At 38.7% G+C, this 26,315-nt stretch overlaps 1 protein-coding gene across 1 annotated transcript in view; it reads left to right on the forward strand.

Moving 5' to 3' along the window:
* Positions 1-234: 234 nt before the first annotated feature.
* The window catches only part of ENPP1 (ectonucleotide pyrophosphatase/phosphodiesterase 1), a 91,284-nt gene continuing 65,203 nt past the window's right edge, over positions 235-26,315 (forward strand). Inside the window, exons 1-4 of the mRNA XM_075203087.1 lie at positions 235-476; positions 16,980-17,052; positions 17,408-17,524; positions 24,785-24,910. Coding sequence (XP_075059188.1) covers positions 330-476; positions 16,980-17,052; positions 17,408-17,524; positions 24,785-24,910 — 463 coding nt within the window. The 5' untranslated portion in view covers positions 235-329. The remainder of the gene's footprint in view (positions 477-16,979; positions 17,053-17,407; positions 17,525-24,784; positions 24,911-26,315) is intronic.

Consider the following 26,315-nt stretch of genomic DNA (forward strand, 5'->3'; position numbering starts at 1 on the left):
ATGTAAATACAACTGACTAAAGATAACAGCAGTTATCCATAATATAGTCAAGCTAAATGTGAAATATTGTGTAAAGTTAATATTTTTCCTGTAATAATATATATTTTTAATGAAAAAAAATTATTTTAAAAGAAAAAGTATTCAAATATAAACATATATTAGGAGAAAGTACCACATAGTAGAGGAAAAATGGGTGGCTGATTGTATGGAGTGACAGCATGTGTATAGCATTATCCCCAGGAAGCAGGCGGAGCAAGTCTGCTTGGTCTCAGCTGCAGAGAACGTGTGTGTGTAGTTCTTGCTGACTGTATTGTAATCATTTGCTGAGGATGGCTTGTGAGGCAAGGAATGGGGACACAAGCAGAGAAATGCAGGCAGAGCCCATGCTGAATTCACTTGAAATGGCAGAAGAGCCAGTGAGAACTGCTCAGTCCAGCAAAAGGAAGAAATCCAGCAATTGGAAAGTTATTTCCCTGGTAAGAGTACTGTTCTTTTACTCAACATGAATTATTGCAATGTGCACTGGGAGAGAGGGCATGTAAATGGAGAGGGCAGGCTCTGTTAATCATTACTAATAGTAGGCTTCTGTATCCTGCTGTTAAACTGCTTTGTGAACTGATGCATTGTTCTGTTTTATTATAAAACGCTGACATATTCTGCAGCGCTGTACATTGAAGGGATCATTGCACAAACAAATTACATACAATGACATGAAATTAAAGCTACAGATTAGTTTGTAATCTAAGAGGTGTGGGGAACTCTTGATCCATAAGGAAGAGGAATAACAATTGTAGCAGCTGGTTCCATTACTACTCGCACAGTAAAATAACTTTTATTTTAACCCCTACAATATATTTCACTAATTGTATATATGTAATAAATGATACAAGAATAAGGATGATATTGACATTACCTTTAATAATGTAAAGCAAATGATTGAGTGTTTCTTCATACTAATCTGCAGGAGGTTAGATAGAACTAAATGTGAACCATTTATATCAATATTATTACTGCTTGTGGTTTTAGTGAACTCTAGACCTAAAAAAGAAAACCTATTAACTCTTACTCTGAGGCTGCTGCAGTTAAACAATGTATTATCCACTCTTACAGTTGTTAACCATGACTTTTCAGGAATGTTTTTAATCTGTTGGTGGGATTTTAATTACAACATGGGATATTTTAAAATGCATTTTCAACTTTTGACTTTTAACATTTTCTAATGGTCTCAATTTTGTAAAAATATTTAAAGAATGTGGGGTCAATTTATTACTATACTGCAATAAGGCTTATTATCTATCACCTCTCGCCGCAATCTATCATTAAAATCTCGCAGAGACAGCTGAGTATTGCGATGCTGCCCTGGAGTGGTAAGGGTTAACTTACCTCTATGCCGAGCCAGTCTCAGGAATCTGCGCATGGGTGACCCAGGTAGTTGATTCACACATGCACAGTGTGGAACGAAAAGTCCAGACTTGTGATCTTAGTTGAAAAACTATTGCTGAATAAAAATATGTTTTTTTTTTTCTTCCAAACCAATAAAGCATTTTTTCATTGATTTTTCCACTGTAATCACCATCCTGATATGTCAATAACAGAACAAGCATTGCGGCAGCACTTGCCGCCGATGGTGACCACATGATGTATGGGGCAAAGCCTGATGTCTGGCACACTAGTTTTCGCTGGAGATATGGTTTTTTCGCCCTTTATTAAATAGACCTCTATGTTTCGCTCAAAGTGGACTTTTTGCTTTGCTTATGTTTGAGTGCATTTTTTTTTTTTTTTGATGTATTGGTAAATCTTTTATATAAATACTGGAATACAATTCAATCACCTCTGTATGAGATGTTGTGATAGAAATGTTCTGCCTCTCAGGAATACTGTGGTATGCACTTCACATTGCTTAATATGGTCTCTTATTTTTCAGTGCCAATATTTAAAGATGGGAGTGCAAAGGAAAATAGTTCAAATGTTTTGTGTGTTATATTAAATGGAATTTAATTTGGGAATGAATGCATTTAAAATGTGTGAATTAACGTTGGGATGTTAAAAATAGTAGTCTGGTAGTTCTGACGTGCAAATTTTAAAGACTAACTCAGCTCTTGGTTTTTTTTTCTATCGGGGGATGAATATGCCAATTTAACCACTAGCCTCTAGTAATGTGTGAAGCACTTACCGATTCAGAATCTCCTGCCAGTGACTCTTGTATCTACAGCCACTCCCTCTGCTTTGCTCCAAAACTGAATAGGGTAAACAAATGTTTACAATTCTCTTAAAATCCAATAACACTGGCAAGATAACGCAGCAGAGAGGGCAGTGACTCACTACAGTTGGCCCGCAGAAGGTGGCAGGAGCTTCAGGACAAGCCTGTGCTATTATTATTTACTGTAGAGAAAATGCTTATAGGGTAAGACTATTTGCAAAACTGATCTTAATTTTTTTGTTTACCTATTGGTTGGGAATTATGAAACTAAACTTTTATCTCGTGGCTTACATGGAAAAAAATCACATTAGTGCTGAATCAAAACTTGAGCTGAACCACAGCTACCTATAGACAATTAGCTTTTATCTGTCTAGTTTAAGTATTTGGTTGTTATGGCTTAGTGGAGATTTTGCACCTAAAAGCAATGTTGGTCCTAGTGAGTCAGTTTGTAATGTTATGTTGAAAGTAAGGTCAATTAAACTAATTCTAGTGTCCGGTCATATTCTTAAACAGCTGAGTTTTTGGATCCTATAACGTCTGGGTTTTTTAAAGGTTAAGATTAGAATGGTCATAACAGATCATTGTTGATATGGAGCAAATTTGTTCAGTAGAATGCCACAAAGTTGCAATATTCAAAATAAGATATGATCAGAGCAGGTTAAAGCATTTTAGTTCTTATGCAAGCATAAGATCTGAGTTCTAGAGATGTTCTAGAACAGGGGTCAGCAACCCCGACCACGCCAAGCTCTGGAGCTGTCAGGTTAAAGAAACGAAATCTGGGTGAAGCAGAGCTGCTGCACATGTGTAGCAGCTCTGTTTCAGTCATCTTTGGCAGCTTTAGCCTGACAGCTCAGAAGCTCGGCGTACCAGACAGAAGTGGTCCGCGCATCACAAAATAAGAAATAATTATATAACATAAATATATATACACAGTGGTCCAAGAGAAAATTTAGTAGTTGCAGTATGGAAAATGTAAGTGAATGGAATTTGATAGTTTTAGTATCAAAACAGCAAAATAAGTGGCATATGGCATACTACTGTATACCAGCATAAAAAAATCGTCGCACTGGTGGAAAAAAGTTGCCAGCCCCTGTTATAGAAGATGGTAGGCAATTGCAAGTTTATCAATTATCATTATCATTTATCAAGGTGTGCCTGATTGGATGATAAACCTTTTTCTTTTTTTTATCGCTGCTTATTTGAGTGATTAAAAAAAAATGTTTTTTGGTGCTATTGGGCACATTGAACTTGCAAGGAAAGCTTCAGTGAAAAGTGTCTGTCCCAAAGAGTTCTGTTTGCCTTATCGCCGCGTTACAATTTCTTGATTGTCCTCTATTTTATTTATTGAGCATGAGTGGCGAAAAGTTATTGCATGCTCAGTAGCCTTTTTTCTCTGTTATCAGTTGCTTCTCATATTAATGCAAACAGCAGAGATCACAGAATAAATGGTTTTTATGTAATTATTTATTTATTGGTGACCAGTGAATCTGGGAAATTTTATCACATAAAAATATTATTCTATGTTGTTTGCATTAATATGAGAAGGAGCCTAGCATGCAAGTCTCTGCAGAGAGAAACCACGAGGATGTAAGCTGCCTCTTCACTGATTCTCCTCCTGTGGGGCAGATGCCACCCAGAGTTGACTTTAATCAATAGAGGGGGGGAAAACTTATTTTGCTTCTTGGTAATACTCTATGGGAATGGTGGCACACCAGGAAAACTGGGTTAGGGCTGATGATAGCAGAGCTGTCAGCGGTGTTAAACACCTTGATGGTTTCGGAAGGGATGAGGCTGATCACTGCTTGATAAATAGACACCTAAATGTGAGAAGTGAATGATACCCCATTCATACTGCACCAAAATTCCGGGTTTTTCCCGGGGCGAGCTCAAACGACCTGGGTCTTGGTGCAGTATGAATGGTACAAGTGAAAAATCCCGGGTCTAAAAACCCGGGATTTATCGAGGGGTAATTCCCGGGTCGGACCCGGGTTGCCTGCACTATGAATGGAGAGAGAGAGAGAGAGATTCAAAAACCCGGGATATTGCCGGGGCGGCAGTATGAAAGTGGTATGAGATGGCTTTTGACATTGTAACCTAATCAGTAACCTTGGGGTACAGATATAGAATTCTGTTTTATCCATGATTAATATTAAGTAGCAAGAACCAGGAGGCAGCATCTGTAAGACAGTTGGTAACAGGTCAGTAGCAATTGGAGATTTGGAAAGGAGAGATACAATTAATTATTATTATCACAGAGGTAATATTATGAATCCCAAAAGCAATCATTTACATAAGAATGGGGGAAGATCAGGTCAAAAAGACAGATATGCAATATAGGGTACTGTTATGGATTAAAAGGCTGCAGATCACTTTGGTAGAATTTAGGGGTATATTTATCATTGGGTGATGAGTCTCATCTTAGACAAAAATGTCTGTTTTCACAGGAGTAAGACTTATTGTTCACTTCACTGTATTTATCAAAGTGCTAACAATGGACAGATCACTGATTTTTTTCAGTGCTATCCCCATTCTCACCAAGTATTACCATCCCCATAAAGCTCTAAAATGATCAATTTATCAAGTGTTGAAAAGGTTAACTTTTCTGTGATATATTTTTCTTTAGAAGTTAACAACATTTATGGTTGGCGTGGATGATAGAATTATACAAATCAAATGTGGATTTACCCCAGCTCTGTGACTCATTCATATTACACCTTTTCTTCCACAAGCAGGAATGAAGTGAGAGTGATTGTGAAGGGAAGTAGAGGGAGCGAGTCAAGGGAGGAGGTTATGTGACTCATTTTTTCCAGAGAAAATCTTGCAAACAATCTTTTTAAACAACTGTATGGTACTCACAGTCCTTTGGGGGTGGGCATAGATATGAAAATTGTATAGGTAAAATATCACCAGACTAAGAGTAGATGATCTAAGAGTAAGAAGGTCATTGTGTATCCATAATCCCAGTGCAGGCACACTGTGTTGATTCACGGTTTCCACATTTTCATGCTTAGCTTAGTTTACTCCCCAAGGGCTGCAGACAGACCAGGGTGCAGGGAATTCCAAAGAATGCACTACAGTGCAGCAGAAAAGTCTGAGCAGGACGCAGGGTTCACAATCCAATGACACAAGAAAGCCACAGACAAGAGCAGTAGGAGTCATGTAGCTACAACTGATTGCAGTTTCTTCTATACTGAGGATTTGGAACTTACTGAGCTGCAACTGGCCCTCATTCTGTTAATTGGAGTACTTCTTTACTTATTATGAGCAACCCATATGCTACAGTGTGATCTTAGGTATTTGCGGCTACACAACTACTGCATTACTAATATTTGTCCTCATCTCCGTTTGCATTAAATAGAAATATACAAATGTAACCATCCAAGTGTGGTATTATGAACTGAACATTTGCACTTTAGAAAAGTAAAGCAGTGGTCTGAACAATTAATCCTAGCGATGCTATTCACTTTTGACCTTTACCATGGTAGTGTATGACTCTTCAGTGATGCTCCCATGTGTCCCGGTTTTCCCAGTACAGTTCTATTTACTTCTGCTTGAAATCCTTGTGTTGCTTGTTTTGATAAAACCCACTTGAATTAAGAGGATAAGTGGGAAGTGGTTGATATAACCACTTTTTTTTGCTGTATTTCTTACCCAAAAAGAAGCTTAAGATTTCTTTCTGTCCTGAATAAACTTCATGCCCTTTGTGTCCTAGCTTTACATTTCAAAATGATGGGAGAATTATCATGCAAAGCCTTGAAATATGACAGCTGGGCTAGGCCCCTAGGAGAACCAGAGCTACACCTAGTATAATTAGTTACTTAAATATATTATATTTATGACTGGTTACTTTGGACAGTGTTTTTTTTCACCACTTCCCTTTCAGTCTGGTCTATGTAAATACACATTGAGAAGAGCTCTATTTACAGATCACAAATATGATTTTCTGAAGTATCTAGCATGAAATGCTAGATATTTCCATGAAGCATAAGCTCCACTAGAGATGATTCATTATCAAGAGTGGTTTTCTAAGCAAACTGGCCTTGTAGCATATACAATAACAAGTTTAAAAGTAAGTCTTCATAACATGACAGAACGTATTATGTTTGAAATTAAACTTGCTTGTTATCTTACTGTCACGAGTCACAGGGACTGAAGGCCACTTGCTGTTATTTGTGCAGCTGAGCTAGAAGGCACAGAGTCTAAACCCGCCAGTGACCCCTGAAAGGGGGTTTGGAGTTTGTTGCAAGGGACGTGCAGGTTGCGGCCATCCAATTTAGCTATCAGTGGAGTGGATGGTGAACAGATGTGGTCGTGCAGGCAGAGGTCACACCGTACTGGCGATACATGGTATCAAAGGGCGAGGCAAATCAGAGTCAGCAAGCCAAAGGTTAGATATAGTGGGAGCAATCAGGCCGAAGGGAGAAGCAGAACCAGGGGATGCCGGGTCGGTACATGGGAGGCCAGTCAGAGAGCAGGGGAAACAGTCTGAAAAGTTGGAGCATAGGAAGACCTAGATACTTTGGTGCCTACCTAGTGTTAGAGGTAGGTTTAAATAGTGGAGCCCATTCCCTGATTGGTGGTGGTGGAGGCAGCAGCCCGAACTGCTGACCGTCGACAAGAAGTGCAGAGAAGCGTCCTGTTGCTAGGAAACGGAGACGCGAGCGGACACACATGTGCACGGCAATCCTGAGGAGAGAGGACAGCGTCCAGCTGCCTAACAACGGACAGAGGAAGGTGTCCGTCCATGACACTGATGGTGAGTGCAGGGACGGCGACTGACACTTAGGGCTAGATTTACTAAGCTGTGGGTTTGAAAAGGTGGGGATGTTGCCTATAGCAACCAATCAGATTCTAGTTTTCATTTATTTAGTACCTTCTACAAAATGACAGCTAGAATCTGATTGGTTACTATAGGCAATATCCCCACTTTTTCAAACCTGCAGCTTAGTAAATCTAGCCCTTAGACTGTGTAAGCTTTTTCTCTGTAGTCCTCCACACTCTCAATATGGACAGGGTTGAACAAATCTAAGGAGCCAGGTAGCCAAGGTGCCTAGAAAATTACTGCTGCCACTTTTGGGAATTATTTCTATTGGAAACCCCGGCTTCTAGATTTGAATAACTCCAGAATTTTACTCTATTTTTCCCAGCCTTGATATATTTATTCAGGAAGGCCCATACATTTAATATTCTTGAGACTTTTTTTTTTTAATCTTCTGAAATTGGAAAAAGAAATGTGTGGACAGGTGCATGACCTTTAAGTAAACTCATCAAGGTTCTATCGGTAAAAACAAATCCACAAAATGGTATGAAAGACCAGCACTAACAAAATACAATATCAATGTATAAAAGGACGTTCAAAGGATAAAACAAACAAAATTAAAGTCCAACAGCAACATTGTCCACTATACCACCTAAGATGGAAGAATCCAGGATCAGGAATTTTCAGATATTGGTCACTGTCACACTGGTGAATCTCAATTTATATATACCGAATATGGAGGGCACTAGACACAGGAAAATCTAAAATATGGATATCCACTAGAGCTGTATTTTATTAAACAGCATATAATGCAGAAAATATGTAATTGTTCTCACATTATCTGGTGATTTAATTATCACCCGAGAACACTTTGGGCTGTTCCTCACTACTGCCCCATGAGATACCTTGTCAACTACAGCCAGGAGAACAATTCTGTCACAAGTTTCGAGGAAAAATAGGGACATTTTTTTACACCATCGCAAGTTAAAAAAAACTTTACAGCAATTATTCCAAAAAATGTAAAACTACATATTATAATTTGAAACATCTAATGATTAACATGTAAAATATAGATTTTTAAAGGGGTTTTATCAAAACTACCAAAGCTAGATAGAAAATGCAAACAATACTCCTATTTCATGTCAAACCCATTAATAAATGGCTGTCTTCTGTTTCTATTAACAGATATTGTGTTTTCACTCAGAATCAATACAAACACATTCTCCTAAAATATATATAATTTCTTACAATGTGAAATAATTTATATATTTTATGTAGCTCTCCATTTGCAGCATGTGATGATGTGCCAAACTAAATCATTTGGTGCTACTTGTCCTTCATAAATTTTATATTTTTAGCAACAGAGACAAAAGGTTCAACTTCCCTGGTGTGATGATATTGGGCTTAATGTATTGCTCTGTGCTGCACAGCTGGCCTACCCAGTACCTATCCAAGGTTCAAAATCACCCAGGAAAATAACCTGCAGCTAATAACACTACAATCTGGCACAAACAGCATACAGGGTTTAGTGAAAACACCTCCTCAGTATCCTACCCATTCTCAATGGGTGTTGTCTATCCAAACTTCTGGGACGCAGACCCTTTTTCTTTTAAGGCTACCAGCAAGGCAGCTGTCCTGGGTTACTGTCACTCTGCTTTTGACAGACACACAGCTCCCCAAGACCTGGAGAGGTAGGTAAGGACAAAGGCAGCACTCCAGGAACCGATTGTCCCTTTCCTGGCAGAGACCGAGGCCTCAACGCCAGCCTGACTAAAGCGATCACTGGGTAGTGAATGCCCATTTGCTATTCTCTGGAGTGCTCTCCTTCCCAGGAGTTTTAGGACCTGCCTGATTGGTCCGCTTCTGTGTTCATCTTTTCGCAAGTAAACATGCATACAAAGGAATAGCAGATGAGCAACTCTTGATATAATTAGGGATAGTTATTTTTCTGTTGGTATACAGAAGTTGTTTAAATAAGTGAGGTCACAATGCAGAGACATTACATTTAAATATATAATGTAGTCATCTGTTGACCTTTTCCCTATGCTAACACACACAGCTAAAGAAAGACAAGAGATACCCCCCCTTCCCTGGTGTGATGTATATTCATACAAGAATTTGTTGGACAATAATCCTTTGCCTAGGCTGAGACAATACACTAGTCTTCATGTATACACTTGATAGGAAAACCATGCTGCCAGACATATTAACTACTTACAAATACAATATATATAAGTTTGAATATGAGTGACAGATATGGACAACCAGAGGGCTAGAAAAAGTATATGGTTTTTATAAGTCCACACTTTGTGAGAAATGAGGTGCAGACTGGTTGAGGGGATATTAATAACTTGTTTCATCACACCTGAACTAACATCTGGGGTTCCTTAACCAGCCAAAGAGTAATATTCCTGTCCATTTGATACACTGCACACAATGTTGTTCATTGTGCCATGCCTTGTGCCAGGGCTTGACAAATCCCAGGGGTCTATTTATTAAGATCTGGCAATTGGACTGATATTCCTGAGATAGCAATAACAGAATAAGGATAACTTTGCATGGGAAAACTATAGCTGGTGGTGACCCTTTTATGTATAGGGTTAAATCCTATCTGAGTCAAAAATACCAGTTTTCCCCGTAGATAAGGCTTTTTGCCTACAATAAATAGACCTGTCAGTTGCTAAATTGCCATTGCAACTAAAAAAACGTGTCCTGATTGGAGAAAGGCCAAGTGCTCCTGCATTAGTGATGGATGAGTACCATCTCAGTGCACCAACTTGGGATCATTAGAACCTGTTCCTGACATATAGCCTTTGCAGAAGTAACATTCAGCACTTTCAGCAATATTACTACTTCCATGATCAGAGACTGTCTTTTTAACTGTTTACTATATATTTTTGAGCAATTATTTTCTGGTCCTTGTAAGGAAGAATGCCCAGGTACATAATGCCCAAGTACATAACGCCAATCCTATTAATTTCTGCATGTCTTGCAAATTTTTAACTACAAATTTGCAGGCTTCTAACTGTTGGATATATTTGTCCAGTCCTGCCTTTTACCATGCCAAATGTACTAGGTACAGATCCATATTGACCATGCTGCACATACTAATTTACTTGTTTGCCACACTGAACACTGCTGCTTAAATAACTATTAATGTGGAAAAGAGGCATTAGGATAAAAATTCATTGAGTGGCAAAAAATATACAGCTTATAGATTTGTAAACAATCCACATTTATATTGAACAAAGACAAACTAAAGTCTGTATAGTGTCATAATAACATCAAGCCCAGCAGTTATACCAGTGAGAGGAATATTCCACTAAAGTAATGCAACAAACTAAGAGGTCTCTTTATGAAGAGCCACTGTTGAAGAAGGTTTTCTATAGTTTCTTATCACAGCAATAGAAAGTCTTCTTTATATTTCCACCAGTGCAACATGCAATGCTTTTTGCTTTAAGAGGGTCTATAAGAGGGAAATAAGTTAGAATTCAGGTTGTTAAACATTCAGGAAGGGCCCCAAATTGAAGACTGTTATGACCATTTGGAAGGAGTTGTACTCATATTGTAAATCCACCTTAGTGATTACTGCTATGAAATCCCCACCTGTCCATGGTTTTGCTACTCTTTATTTCAACAAAGCTTGCCAAAAAGGGGTTCGTTATAGTGGTACTTTAGAAAATGTTCTGATGTGTTTTGTAACTTTGTATTTGATGTTCCTTAGATGTACTTTAAGATATCTGAATACTTGCAACAGGTCACATGACCATTCGAGCATATATATTACCCTCTTGAGGCTAGATTTACTAAAGGGCGGTTTGCTCAAACCGCCGCTTTTCAGGCTATTTTTTGAATCCACCGGATTTACTAAAGCCCAAACTGCTATTGAAACAGCAAGAATTGACATTTTTCAAAACCACCACTTTACAAACTGCCATACCGATTTTAACAATGATGAACATACAAACAGCCAGATTTGCTAAGCTGGGGTTTTCAAAATTGTGAATGGCAAAATTGATCAAACAGCATGTTGTTTGAGCTATTTTGCCATTCAGAACATAAGAGAAAGCATCATTGATATTTTAAGTATTTGGAAATTCAATATTTATTGATAGCAGAACAAAATAAATTTAATAACTTATGAGAGAAGTTTTTTTTATATTTTTTTAAAGGGACACTATTATAGCATTATATTAAGTGGGAAATGTGAATATATAATATTAACTGATTGTTAATGGTGGATATAATTATTTATGTTGCACAATTTGTCATTACATATTGTCAGAATAATATAATAATTAAAAAATTTTATCCCCTTAATATAATTAATTCCCCCCCCCCTGATAAGTTAATATTTAATTCATTTTGCACCTTAATCAATAAATAATTATTGCCAACATAATTTAAATGTCAATGGTGCTTTCTCTGATGTTCAGAATGGCAAACTAGTTCAAACAGCATGTTTGAGCTATGAAGCCATCCTGAAGCAGGTATTAAAACTGTCCTGTCCTGTCTTTTGGCGGTTTCATCCAAACTGCCGGCGGTTTAGCTTTTTCGCCAGTCATTTTAAATTGAAGCCTCAAGCCGCCCTATAGTAAATACAGTGGTTTGGACCACTAAACTACCGACCAAGGGTGGCGACTTTGTGATTTTGTGATTTTATGTGTTTCTTCTTGATAAGACAGCTTAGGCATCTGTTGTATTGAATAAGACCTTTTGGTTTGGTTTCCCAGCCAGGTTCTCATGCTGCAATTATCATTAGTCAAAGTTTTGCTGTTTACTAACTTGTTTCTGGGACCATCTGCTTTCTTATACACTACTATGGGCTTTTTGGTAGTATGAGTATGCCTCTTGGGGGTCTATTTACTAAGTTTTGATGAGCCAGAAATCTAGACAAAACAGCTGTTTTCTCCAGAGAATGGCCATCCTACCTCTTCTTTTAATTTATCAACCTATTTAACGTTGGTCACTGCAGTCCCTATATTGGGACTGCGATGTGACCAATTTAACAAAGGGCGAGAAGCTTTGCTTCTTACTGCCAGCCTTAAAAAAAAAAATAAAAAAAAAAATGACGCCATCTCAAGATTGTGTTGGCTTACATTCCTAATGGAGCCCTTTGTTTCCGGCGCCGGGGTCCCATTGCAATTGCAGTAGCCACTTGGGTCAGATCCTTAATTTGCTGGCAGAGTTAGGTAGCCACTGAATAAGGTATTAGATTAAGAGAGAGGGGTGGGGGGTTGTTGTTCGCCAGGGCTTGCCAATGAGCCCTGGCTTGATAAATACCAGCAGCAGGACATTTTGTATTGCTGCATACAAAATTATTCTCACTGCCGCCCACCAATGGCAAATAGTTTCATGTCTTTTCTCAGGATGGGCACATATCTATTAATTATACCTTCTAGGGCTCTTGATTGATTACTGAATTGTGTAAATAATAAATACACCATTTTGTGTTTTTTGCTTTTCTTTCTCTTTTTTTTTTTTTCTGGGCAGTGGCTTTTTTTTGTAATTGGAGATGTCTATACAGGAATTAAAAAACAGCCACTCAGACCTGACACTTGCTGCAAAATAGCCCCATATGGCCAAAAGCCTTCAAATCACACACACACTCCAAAACTCCTCCATATGTTGTTCAGACATCCCACATGCCATATTATTTGTGCTCACTGATCATTTTGTTTACGGAAAAGAAAAGTGCCTAGAAATCTGTTATACATTTATTTTTTGGAATAAGTGACTTTGTAGCTACAGACCTACCTTCTGCTATTCCTTTCCTGTATAGCAGCCAAATTTCATACACCAGTTTTCAATTGAGGTAGAGCTTACAAATCATCCTTGACATTTTTTGGCCACTTGTTGTCCGGGAGATCGGTGGGTGTGTGGGGCTCAGCGATTTGCATCATTGGCCCTGCCCCCTACACTGACACCACACTGTATAGCCTATTAGAGCAGAGGGCAGGGCCACGGTGATGCACGAATCGCGTCATAAGCCCAGCACCCCATCGCTTAGCTTGATGAAGGGCCAGCAACCGGGAGGTTTGCCTGCTCTCCCAGAAGTGCAGGAGGACTCCCAGAAATTCGGGAGTCTCCCAGACATTCCGGGAGAGTAGGCAATTATGTTACAAATATTGTGAGTTGTTCACAGCCTTTGTTACCTTTGCCCCATGAAAATATTTGTTTAGTTTTTCTCTGTTCCTTCTCTCTCTCAAGTTTTCCACATGTGAGAAAGGAGTTAACTTCTTTAGAAACATGGAATGTGACCTTCATAAAGATCAGAAGGAACAGTGTAAAGTAGACATCTAAGATGGGGTTATAGATTGTTGGCTCACCCTGTGCTGCCCTCTGCCTCTGTAGTGTTTATATTCTATAGTACTTTAACTAGCATTCTTTTCCCTCCTCTTCCTGTGTGGCTATTTTTAGTGTTACTAAACTTGGGCCTATTAAAGCTACTGTTAAACTGTCTGTCTGGAGTCCTGAATTAACACTTCTCAACATTCAATATGAAGAAGACATGTGAAAAATTTAGAATGTGTTCCACAAAATATTAAAACATTTTTTGTCAAATTATATATGTTTCACTGGCAAAATTTCGCCATCTCTAATATACTTATTTGTAATGACTGATTGGGTGCCTAGAAATTAAGTAGGTCACTGATGGCCTGATTTAAGGTTCAAGTTAGAAAAAGGGCTCCTCCTTGAAGTCTGAGCTGACGTTTTATATATAATGGGAGCAGGAGTGTTCCTTGTCATTCTGCTGTCTGAGGTGACAAGTGCTTTCTTATACACTACTATGGGCCTTTCTGGTAGTATGAGTATGCCTCTTGGGGGTCTATTTACTAAGTTTTGATGAGCCAGAAATCTAGACAAAACATCCCTTCTCATCCCTTAAGGTGCTATAAACATTTGCATACAAGTAGGTACTCTAAAAGATACTTTTTGTCAAAGTAAAATCACTGATTTTAGACTTTTGCAACAAGAATAATAATAATAAGAATTAATAGAATATTCTACTACAGCTTGTATATTAAATTGAATTGAAGTGGTAGCAAATTAAGGCTATTTAAATTTGGTCTCGCTACCAGACTGTTCAGATCTACCATCTGAGCTTTTAGTGTCACGGAACTTTGCAAATATTTTGCCGCAATTCATAATATCATTCTCTGGAATTATCCTCTGATTAGTGGAGTTAAGTGGTATCCAGCATATGATTGGTCACCGTTTATTTGTGGAGCTGAACTAACATCTAAGGAGATCATCCCGATTTAGCAGCCTATTGAATATTCTGTTTTTATGTGTTATTTGTTTCTTATGTTTGACATTAAATGTATACTGAATATCGGCAATCATCTCTTTGCAATATTTATATGGGTCTCATTTTTATATATTAAGATCAGTCTGAATCACTTTTCACAGCGCAGTCTGTTTTTTTGTTATCACATTCTAATCTATAGTTTCTCCACTTTACTATACAGTATTTATATTTAATCATTATTCACTATATATATATATATATATATATATATATATATATATATATATACACACACACATTTTTACGAATTCTCACAATATATTTTTTTTTAAAGTTTCTTTTTATTTAATAATTTACATACTACTTAATTACTTTTATTTTTGTTTTCTACTTATTAAAAAAAAAAATCTCTCATTTTATTGATAGACCTTCTTGCCTATTTTTCTTTCTCTTGTATTACCCTTTTCTTCATTTATCCTTTCTCTATTTTATCATTTTTTAATTAGTTTCAGTAGAACATGCTACCCCCAGCTTTCTAATATTTTGCAGTGAAGCTCAGCAAGTGCAAACATAGACTTTCTAAATGGGGGTTTCCAAATGCTTGACTTCGGAATAAAGCCAAAAAACTTGCCGAAATAAGCATGCAAAAGGCATTTGTTTAGACAAATTGTAGTAATGGTTGTAAATGTCAGATTTTAACATTTACAAATATTTCAGCCAACTTTTAAATGTTGACAAAGGGATGGTAATATTTTATCATGAATTGTGATTGTTTAAAAAAATAAAAAAAATAAAGGAAAAGAATAAACATGACTAATAACTTGTGATGAATTTTATAATATTCTATTATGTCACTTGCACATACTTGAAAATAGTAGTGTAGACAGGAACAGATTCCCAGAGTATATGGTACGGGCAGGATGGGAGGGTTCTCTCCTGTGTGACAGTTGATAACTTCTGCTTGAAGGTCATTCATATGTGCACACCAAGCAGAGTAGCAATTATGATAAGCCTCTCTAGCTGTCACCTGACTATTTCAGAGCCAATCAAATTGTTCACATCATTTGAGCGTGCAAATGGAGAAGGGTTCTGGGCAACAGGAAAACACCCTAAGTGTGTGCCTGAAGAGCATCAATCAAGCAGATATCTGCTTCTCTATATGTCCGTAAGTTGCAAAATATACACTTAAGACGTGAATCTGATGGACATCTACTAGATTCAGAAAGGGCAGAAAAATACTGGTCTATTAAAGGATCAGACACAACATTAGGAATTTCAGAAATAATGGATTAATAGGGGCGAGTGGGATATCTACAGGTTCCTTCAAAACAAAGCATTGGTGAGATGGCCTGTGCCCCCAACATTGTTAATTAGGCACATTTTAATAAGGCAACATCATCAACTTTATTTACATGGTGCCACAAAATCTGCAGCACCACACAACAAAAAAATAAACTTAAATAAAATATAGATAATTAAGGGATAAGAGAAACAATAGAATTCGTAAAAACATTCAATACAAGAGACTATAGATAAAGCAACTACATAAGAAAGCCCAACTAGGACAAAGGAAACATTACAAAGAGGATGAGAAGATATTAGGCAGAGAGGGCTAAACTTGTTTGAGTTAACATTTAAAGGATTAGTGAAGTAAATGGAGACGATAGAGGTGGAATGAGGAGGGGATTGTCTTAGGATGGGGTAGGGTAGGCAAGTGTGAAACGGTGAGTTTCGAGGGAGCGTTTGAAAGATTTGAGATTGGAGGCGAGTCTGTTTGGACAGGGCAGGGAGTTCCAAATGTGGTGAGCAGCAAGGGAATATCTTCCCTTCACCTTTTCTGGAAATACTCAGAGCACATATTGAAATTATTTCTTCTTAGGTGATTTTCTAGAGCGCTATTGTTCTAAGTGTCCTAGTAAAAGATCTTAGAGATGTGTTAGTGTTGTGCGTTAAGTCTTTAAATGTAGACCCCTATTTCTCCACCTCATCTGTCTGGATTTTCAGTGACGAGGATCATAATCTGAGACAGTTTGCAAGAGTATAGGAAGTGAAGGATCAGTTGAAATATTTTAATCTTCCTTTGCTAGTCCTTGCTGATGAGAAGGCCCTATTTTCTCTGCGGTGTTCTCCAGCATGGTTTCCATTTCAGACATCAACTGGTCGTGGGAGAATCTCACAAACTTCACTGCTGATTTGCTATTTCTAGGATGACACATGATAAGTTCTAGGAGGATTAAGTGGCTTGTCAAGGTTGTTTTTAATGCTTTTTTCTGTCAATATATAAGGATATTTGTAGCGGTTGACAGACCTTCAGTGAAGTATTTGCACTTCCATGTACATGCTCTGCATCAGGAGACCCTGTAAACAAGTTTGAATTTTATTGATATTTGCCAATTGGGCCAGCCATGACTACACAAATCATGTTCTTGTCCGGTGGCGGAACTACCATTGGTGCAGCAGGGGCGGTACTCTGGGGCCAATGGAGATAATGAGGCCCGTTGCATGGGGAATTAGCGAGCTGTGAGCCCGTTTCCCTCCTCCTTGATTCCCTACCCTGGGGCCCACAGCTCGCTAGTTCGGCCTCTGCCCTTGTCCTGTCCACTTCTTCTTACAGATTTCCTGGGAGGAGACTTTGACTTCCCGGGAGAGTCAGCATGTACACTATACCTTCATGTATTGATGCTGTCTCACCTATAATGGACAAGACTTTAATATTATCAAATGCACTTGCCACATTTTATATTGTATTCTGTCTTTTGTCTCACTAGGTAATCTGTGTGTGCATATTAACAGCAATCCTTGGATGTATATTTGGGCTTAAACCAAGCTGCTCTAGAGAAGGTAAAGAAAAAAAGACTCATTAATGTGACTTCAAAATTTAGGTTGAGGTCAAACCTAAAATTGGCTTGATATGGACAATATCATGCTCTGAATCTTTGTGTATTCAATTAATATTACTTACGAAGTTCAAACAAAAAAGAGCCGGAATTGCATTCTCCTAATGTTAATAAATGCAATGAATATTTTTTCCTCTTACTGTGAGCAACATAATTGAGACTATAATAATTGATTATCCTTCTCCAGGTCAGTAAGCATAATACTAAGCTCTTAAGCTCTTTAACAGTTACTTCACATTATTTTTCACACAATTCTAAAGATATCCTCATCCGAGTTTTAATATTTGTTATTATTATAGTAAATAGCTGCAAAAATCGGTGCTTTGAGAGAAAATTTGGAAGCTGCCGCTGTGACATTGCCTGTGTTGAACTTGGAAACTGCTGTTTAGATTATGAAGATGTATGCATACAGCCAGGTAAGAAACACATACTCAAATAATCAATAAGTGCTCAGAGACAACGTGCTTGAATTAATTTTAAACAAATACCATGCTTGACTATGAGACCAAAGTACAGCTTTTATGAAGGCTTGCAACCTTAACTGTCACTTAGCCAATAAAGCAAATAAAGAAGATCCCTTTAAAAAGGGACATAGATGCAAGGAAAGACAGGGTAATTTTGCCACTGTATAAATCATTGGTAAGACCTCATCTTGAATATGCAGTACAGTTCTGGGCACCACTCTATAAAAAAGATAATATGGAACTTGAAAGGGTTCAGAGAAGGATGACAAAATTGATAAAGGGTATGGAGTCATTAAGTTATGAGGAAAGGTTAGCCAGTTTAGGCATGTTTACTTTAGAAAAGAGGTGCCTAAGAGGAGATATGATTACTATGTACAAATACATTAAGGGTCAATACAGAGAGCTTTCATGGGAACTTTTTATCCCAAGAACTATACACAGGACACGCGGTCACCCCCTAAGGTTAGAGGAGAGGAAATTTCACAAACAGCAGAGGAAGGGGTTCTTTACAGTAAGGGCAGTCAAGATATGGAATTCAATGCCAGGGAAGGTTGTGATGGCAGATTCAATAGACATGTTTAAGAAAGGGTTAGACAAATTTTTAGTAGAAAAGTGTATCCAGGGATACGACCGTTAATCAAAATGAAGGATAGTAGTGGATATAGGGTAAAAATAGGACTGCAATATTGGGTCTGGGGGGATTTTCACAATTGAAACAGTTTGGCGGTTGGATCAATTTCAAATATAAATGAGGGATCGCAGGAGATCCAAATAGGTTGAACTTGATGGACTGGTGCCTTTTTTCAACCTCATCAACTATGTATGTTACTTTAATATATTTACAACATAGTTAGAGACATTTATTGCAATGACTGTGTACTGATATTTCCTTGTGAAAAATTTGTGTCTAGAATTGTAATTTCCAAGCTGAGAGAGGCTAGCTGTGCTGCTCGGCGGTAGTTATACTCCTGATGGAAGAAATACATACTATCCTGCTGACATGAAAATACTGACGGGGTAAATGGCGGTATTTTAATTTGCCCGACACTGATAAATACAGTCAGTCAAAATGCCAATAGTCATAATGCCGACATTAATTTAGCAATGCCGGCGGATTCGGGAGCTAGGCAGCCGCTGAAGCCGCTGGCAGTAAACCGCAATTGGGGGGTAAAGCCTAGGGCTCGATGGAGGAGAAAGAGAGGGACCCCACTCTGTTTGTACCCCTGATTTTCCTCCTACCAGCACCAGGCTGGCAGCCCTAGGGTTAATATGGCTGAAGGAAGTGGGGCACACTTTTTTTTATTTTTTTTGTGTGTGTGATTTATCTGTAACACTGTTTACTGTCTGCGATCGGAACTTCTGGTATTGCTGATTTAATGTTAGGATTGTGACTGTCGACAATCATAATGTCTGCATTTTATCAGTGTCGGGGAAATTGAAATACCAGCGTTTACCAAGTCGGCATTTTCATTTTGGCTGGCTAAGTGTCGGTATTTCTTCTGTCTGCAATTCATACCCAACCCATGCTGCTTTATATTGAGCAGCGCTTTGAGAGACAACTTCTGAGAGTGAAAAAAGTTGTCAGGTTTTCACCAGGTTTTGGAGGCCAGGCGGTAATGATTGTTACAAATCCACAATGTACTGGAAACAGGCAGTACAGGGTTATTTTTTATTTATGTATTTATATTTTCATTTCAGATGTATAACATCTTTATTAATTTACTGGGAATGGTAAATCCTCTTTATTTTCAGAAAAGCATTTTTTTTATTCCATGGGGAGGATAGATGATGTGTTCATTTAAATTGTACTCATTTGATGAGGCCACAATAAAATGTTAACGCTAATAATACATTCCCCACCTGTATTAACACTCCAACCCCTGTAGCAACACATTCTACCCCCTTTAATGAGACATCCTTGTGCCAGCCCGTGTGATGAAAGTTAAAATAAAAAGGTAAAAAAATATAAAAATAAATAATAGTTAATTTTGCTAAAGAAAAAATACTTATATTTAATTAATAATAAACCATTTTTTCCTTTCCCTACTCCATGGCAGCCCTTAGAATGGGTTAATACCCTGATCAGCTTAGTGTAGACAGGAAAAGATTCGCCCCAACTGGACCCTTTATAAGGCAGCTCCTCCTCTTCTTCAGTGTCTTCTTTTCCTGTCTCAACAAGTGTATGACAGGGTAGTGTAGTGTAACATTTTTTTGTTTTTGTTATTTTATTTGAGGGGGCTTACCGGAGGTTTGTGGCTTTCCTCATGAGGCTGGCTGTGTGTTACGTCCAGTGGGGCATGGGCTGGGACTGGAACGTTTTCTTCAGCTGGGCTGTTGGGAAGTCTGGATGTGCCTGGGACTTCCGGATCAGCTGTGCACAAAAGTTGGACACGCGCATAGAGGACGCATACGCAGTGCACTGACGGGTAGTCGTGCAGCGCTATTCCCATTCATCAGTTCACCTGTCAGGAGGGGACAGGTGAAAATCATTACCCTGCTATGGACACACTCTGATGATGTCTGGACAGACACCTTTCTTAAGCAACTGATGCCCATTATATGAGGCTCATTTGTTTGCTATAGGTAGTTGTATGCTGCAGGACTTGGCAGCTATCTGAATACAGTGCACTATGGACCAGGAGCTCGCCCAAAAAAAAGCAGAACAACACCCCAAGGTAAGCACTTAGAGTGGGTGTTTGTGTACTTTTAGAATAGGTTACTTAGTTCCTTTTTGTTCTATTGTTTACAGTACCTCTGTGAAGCTTGTGCAGGGAAAAAGAAAATGTAATGTTAAAAATCGGGTGTGTGCAGCTTGTTATGGCCGATTACCGAAATACACCCCTGAAACGATAGAAGAGCCTGGCCCCCCGGAACAATTCAAACAGTTCTTTTCATGGATGGTCAAGACGATGCAGGATTTTCGGGCTCCAGGGAACAAAGAGGGGCAGGATTCCTATAGCAGAAGATATGGAGGACGTAAGGCCAGGGCCATCCTCTGAAGCATTCAGTTCCCTTCAGGAGTGGGAATCAGAGTCAGATAGTGAGGCTGAGGTGAAAGAGGATCCCAGAATGTTTAATTTGGATACGGGGAATATCATATTCAAGCATAGTAACAAATCACTAGACAGTTTGGGTCAAGCCTCAGGATGCACTGTTTTCGAAACACCAAGTAAAATCTAGTGTTCCATACTCATAAGGTGATAAAAGACTTGATCGCTACGGAATGGCAAGTCTTAGACAAAAGTTATCCTAACATGGGGAGACAGAACCGCATGAACCCTTTTCAAGATGAAGATATGCTAAAATGTTGTTCGGTACCTAAGGTGGATTTAGCCATAGCTGGCTTATCCTCAAGGACCAGTCTCCCATGGGATGATGGGGGACCTTTGAGAGACACCATGGATAGGAGAATGGAGTCTTCCTTCAGGAAATTATACATCTCAGGCATAACTCTAAAGTCTGGATTAGCCATGGCTTCAGTAGCTAGAGCCCTTAGATTGTGGGCCAGCACGTTGCATACAGCTATTTAAGATAGAATAAATAGATTGTACCTTCTAAAGTCCTTAGAGGTTATGCAGAATAGCATTGATTTCTTGTGTGAAGCCTCGTTGGATACGATTGTGTTCTCTTCCAAGAGCATGGCCTCGGCAGTTGTAGCAAGAAGAGCGCTTTGGTTACGTCCATGGGCGGCAGATCACCTATCCAAAAGCTGTCTGACAAGGCTTCCATATGAAGGTCATTTCTTGTTTGGAGAAAAACTGGATAATCTGATGCAGAGGCTAGCAAGTGGTAGTGCTAACCGTTTACCACAGGACAGAAAGGGGAGACGTTTCCTCGCTTACTCTCAAAGGCAAGAAAGAAGCCCGTGTCTATAGGCCTGGGAAACAACTTTCCAGACATCAAGATAGTATGACAACACAGTCCTTTCGGCCCTTCAGACCGAAAAGGTGGAAACAAGGACAGCAAAGAACCCAATGACTTTCTGCAGATCCAGTCTCCACTAACTCCAGTGGGTGGCAGGATATCATGCTTTGCAAAAATTTGGATTCGGACCACACAAGACAAGTGGGCCCAGGAGATGGGAGAATAGAGCAGAAGGTGGAGTCAAGTGTGACACCAAGGCAGCAGGCTTGGGAGACTTAGGAAATTGTGATGTTATTGACAGTGAGGGAGATTAGAGGGCAGGTGGTGACTCTGGCAGGAGGGAACATAATAAGCTCTGTTTCGGACATGTTGAGCTTTAAGTAGCATTGGGACATCCATGTGGAGATAGGAGATAGGAGAAAGACAGTTGGCTACACAAGATAGTACAGAAGGAGAGAGTTAAGGGGAAGAGATTTAGTTTTGGGTGTCATCAGCATAGAGGTGGTATTGGAGGCCGAATGAGCGAATTAGTGCCCCAAGAGAAGAGGTGAATGAAAAAAGTAAAAGGCCAAGGAAAGAGCCTTGTGGGACCCCAACAGATAGTGGGAGTGGAGGATGTGTCAGAGGTAGAAACACCAAAGGAGCGGTTCGATAGGTAGGCAGTGAACCAGGAAATAACTGTCATGAAGGCCAATGGAGTGAAGGGAGAAGTCTGAAGTTTTTCTGTAGTGCAGGGCTTACCTGGGTTTCATTCCAGCGATGCACAACTTGTTTGGTAAGCTAAGGTTGGGCTGGTGACGGGGATCCGCTGCGCTGCTGCCTGTGTTGTTGAATTTGAAAATTGTGCCCTAGCATGCTAGGAGCAGTGTCTGTACTTGTGTGCACGAAACATCATCATGGGACACTATGGAGGATAGTGCTGTAATATTGCTTCAGAGAGCGACCTCCTGTTGCCCAGCAAGAGGGAGTCTGAGCCCAATCTCAAAACGCTGCAACCCGCTCCAAGTAAAATCCTAATTTATGGGGTTTTTGTTTTTTTTTGTACTCTTGGCTAGTAAAAGTGTTCTCATTTTCAGCTCTTGTAGAACCTGTGAAAAGAAATAAGGAAAATAAAGCACAAAAAAAATGTGCAGTCTGTGATAAATACTTAATAGCAGAGTCTGAAGAAGTGTTTTGTGCTATATGCAATTCCCAAACCAAAGTAATAAGTCAGCCCAATGAACAATTTAAGGAGCTTACTGGATGGATGAAAAAGTAATTTGTAATCAAAGAGGAATTGTATACAATCCAAGGAGTTAAAAGAGCCAGATCTCTAACAAGCATAAATATGGAAGACAGATCCTCTGAATGGGATTCTCCAGAGATATTAGAACATTCTTAACATTATTCTAGTGTTGCATCAGTAGACATTAAAGAAATTCTTAGTTTATTTAATCTGGATAATGTGGAAAATTTTCTGAAATTTAAGCCTATGGGAATGGGTGAAACATCAATCTCTTCTGCAACTAATGACTCTTTTTGAAGACAAAAATGGGTTTTCATGTACATCAAATGTTGAAATAATTGATTTTTAAAGAATGGACCCAAGTGGGAGAAACCTCAGTCTAGTGCAAAGAGTCTAAAGTGGATATATCCATTTGGATATGAGGAAGCCCAAAAGTGAAGCTCAACCCTGAGAGTAGATGCAGCTATAGCTATAGATGTAGAACAAATATAATCATCAGCAGCTATTTATATATCGCCACTAATTCTGCTGCAATGTCCCTGCCCCATTTGAGCTTAGAGTCTAAATAACCTAACATACACACAGACAGAGAGACTATGGTCAATTTGACAGACAGCCAATTACCTACTAGTATGTTTTTGGAATGTGGGAGGAAACCGGAGCACCCAGACGAAACCCATGCAAACACAGGGAGAACATACAAATTCCACACAGATAAAGCCATGGTTGGGAATTGAACTCATGAACCCAGCGATATGAGGCAGAAAAGCAGGAAGTCATTAAAGTCAAGAGTGGTTATGGCATCGGTAGCCAGAGCTTTAAGGTTATTAGGTGAAAACAGTCTAGAAAAAAGTGTTCAAATGCATTGCTTTTTCTGCAAGAGTCAGGGAAGCAGTAGCAGTAGCATGGAGAGCCCTCTAGTTACCCCCCCTGGGCAACAGACAGCCAGTCAAAAAGAAGTGGGGAGGCAAAAACAGTAGGAAGAGAGTAGGAACAGTTGGACAGATAGGAAATTACCCCACCAGGAGAGAACAGTGTCAACAATGCCAATAGAGGGAAATGTGTTCATGAGAAGAGGTTAGTCCACAGTGTTGAAAGCAGCCATGATGTCCAGAAGAATGAGGAAGGAGAACTGACCCTTAGACTTGGCAGAGAGAAGATCACTGGTGACTTTGGTTTGTGGAGTGAGGGTGATGGAAGCCAGATTGAAAGGGCCCAAGGAGGGAATGAAAGCAGAGGAAACATATGAGGTGGTTCTTATATTAAATCCATAGAAATGACTCTAAAAGTATGTTACATATGATTTGGAATAAACAGATAAACAAATATAGATAACTATGTACAGCACTGAGAGTTAGTCCAAAGCCTCATCACAAATACCACTAACACAGATGTCTATAAAATATATGTACTTTAAGATATATAGTTATCTTTTTATGTACTGTGTGTTGTTGGGGAGTCCACATATCAATCCCATCACAATTCCTTTTATTAGTTAACTCTTTTATTAATTTGAGATTTTTTTATATATATATTTTTGGTGAATTGATACTTATTGTGCGCCAAGAAAAGGCTTTCTTTTAGAAAAACAAATGTTTCTTGATACTTTTTTGTAAAAAGTAAGTTCTGTTATGATCTGTAATGTCACGTAAATCCTTGTGTGTGCTGGTATAGAATGTTTTATATGTATCTTTAAATTTATTTTCACTTTAATGTTTTAATGTAATTTTCTGGCACTTGTGGTTGCTATTTAAACTGATATTTTCACTTGGACATATAATGGTGTGATCCAATGCAGCACCTGTGAATGAAGGCCAGCTGCTCATTGTAGGAGTGGCTACTCAGTCATACCATTTGGATCCATTTTTTTTTGCTGTCTCTACATATTTCAACAGTTGAACATTGAAACAAGCATTATATCTCAAATATGGTTTTAATCCCATAGATGGAAGAAGCATAGTTCTGCTCATCAGAGAAATGACACTTGTTTCTTTAAAATACAAAAATTTGCACACTACTGCCCCACCTTAATCCAGTCACTATATTTAAGTAACAGCCCACATCTTTTCCCGTTTAACTTTACAGTGAATGTTGTCACTTACTTCATATTTGTTGTCATGCAGCTCACATCTGGACATGTGACAAGTTACGATGTGGTGAGAAAAGACTCGCTGGTAGTCTGTGCTCCTGCTCTGACGACTGCAAAGACACAAACGACTGCTGTGTTAATTATGATTCTGTCTGCAGAGGTGAGTTTATCTAGAAGTATGTAGTCTACATGCTGAAATAACAGTAAATGAGTAAATGCATACCCCTTAAGCCACCTGAATGTTTTTGGATAATCATTGAAATTTATAAAGGAATAATCTATTAAAAATACTGGCTTACTATATTCATTATTAACCTTATAAGTAGGGTTGCATGAAGCCCCCCAAAAAGACGGATTTCAAAATCGCCCTTCCTAAATCTGCCACCAATCCCAGCACTAGACAACCTGGGCTGGTTTCCACTATACATGGTAGACCACGACCAGGCCCCATAAAAAATAATGGTAGAGCAAACTATAGATTATAAAGGGTTACCACTGGTTTGTTAAAGGGGCAGGGTTGCCAAATTTGCAGCTATCATGTTCAGCATAGTAGTACACTGGTTAGCATTGTTACCTCAGAGCACTGGTGTCAACGGTTCGATTCACACAAGATCTGTGTGGAGTTTTAATGTTCTCTCCGTGTTTTGTATGGGTTTTCCTCTGGATCGTCTGGTTTTTTTTTTTCTCACATTCCAAAGACATATTGGTAGGTTGATTGGCTTCTGACAAAATCCAACCCGTGTGTGTGTGCCCCTGTTGTAGGGAATATAGACTGTAAGCTCCACTGGGACAAGAGCTAATGACAATGATTAATAATTATTTATATATATGTAGGCTCTATATAAATAACTTTTAATAAATCTCTACTTACAAGTATGCTTGTAAGTAGTACTTAGGATGCAAGTCTCGATTTTAAAGTAACATTTGTTAGAGTTTGCTGTAGAATGTTTGCCTAATTCCACATTTGGCTGCAAAATTTTGACCTTAAGACTCCACATGCAATTCCCATTATAATTTTTGTTCCACTTAGACTTCTCATTTATTGGTTCCATTCTGTGCCATGATTAATCATGTTTTCTCTATGAAATGTAAAGTTTGAAACCCACTAAAAGGCTCGATCATGCTAATTTGTGCCATAAGATGGTAGCAGAATTAGACAGTGAGTGAAAAGGAGATTGTGAGATAAAGAGAGAGATAGGGAAAAAGAACCACCAAGTCACACAAACAAAATGTTTAATGGTTATAAAAAGTTTAAAAAAATAAGTAATAAAAGAAAAACTTTTCCCCAAATGTTTAAATGGTCAGTGCTGGTAGGTGGTTTTGATTGAGAAGGGATTTTGGTATCTGCACAGATATTGTTGGGAGACATGCAGAGGGAAAAGATTCTGTGCAAGTTGTTAACTGGTGTTTGGAGTGACAGTGCAATCCCTGCGTTGTCAGATGCTGACCCTGAGTTAGGGCAATAGCTTGTGACAGAGTCCAATTTTAAATGTGCCTTCTTCAACCTCACTCATTGCAGTTACTGCATCTGAAAGTAGTTTGGATTAAAATGAATTGCAATGGGT

Source organism: Mixophyes fleayi, chromosome 3 (assembly GCF_038048845.1).
Source record: "Mixophyes fleayi isolate aMixFle1 chromosome 3, aMixFle1.hap1, whole genome shotgun sequence".
Lineage (NCBI taxonomy): Eukaryota > Metazoa > Chordata > Amphibia > Anura > Limnodynastidae > Mixophyes > Mixophyes fleayi.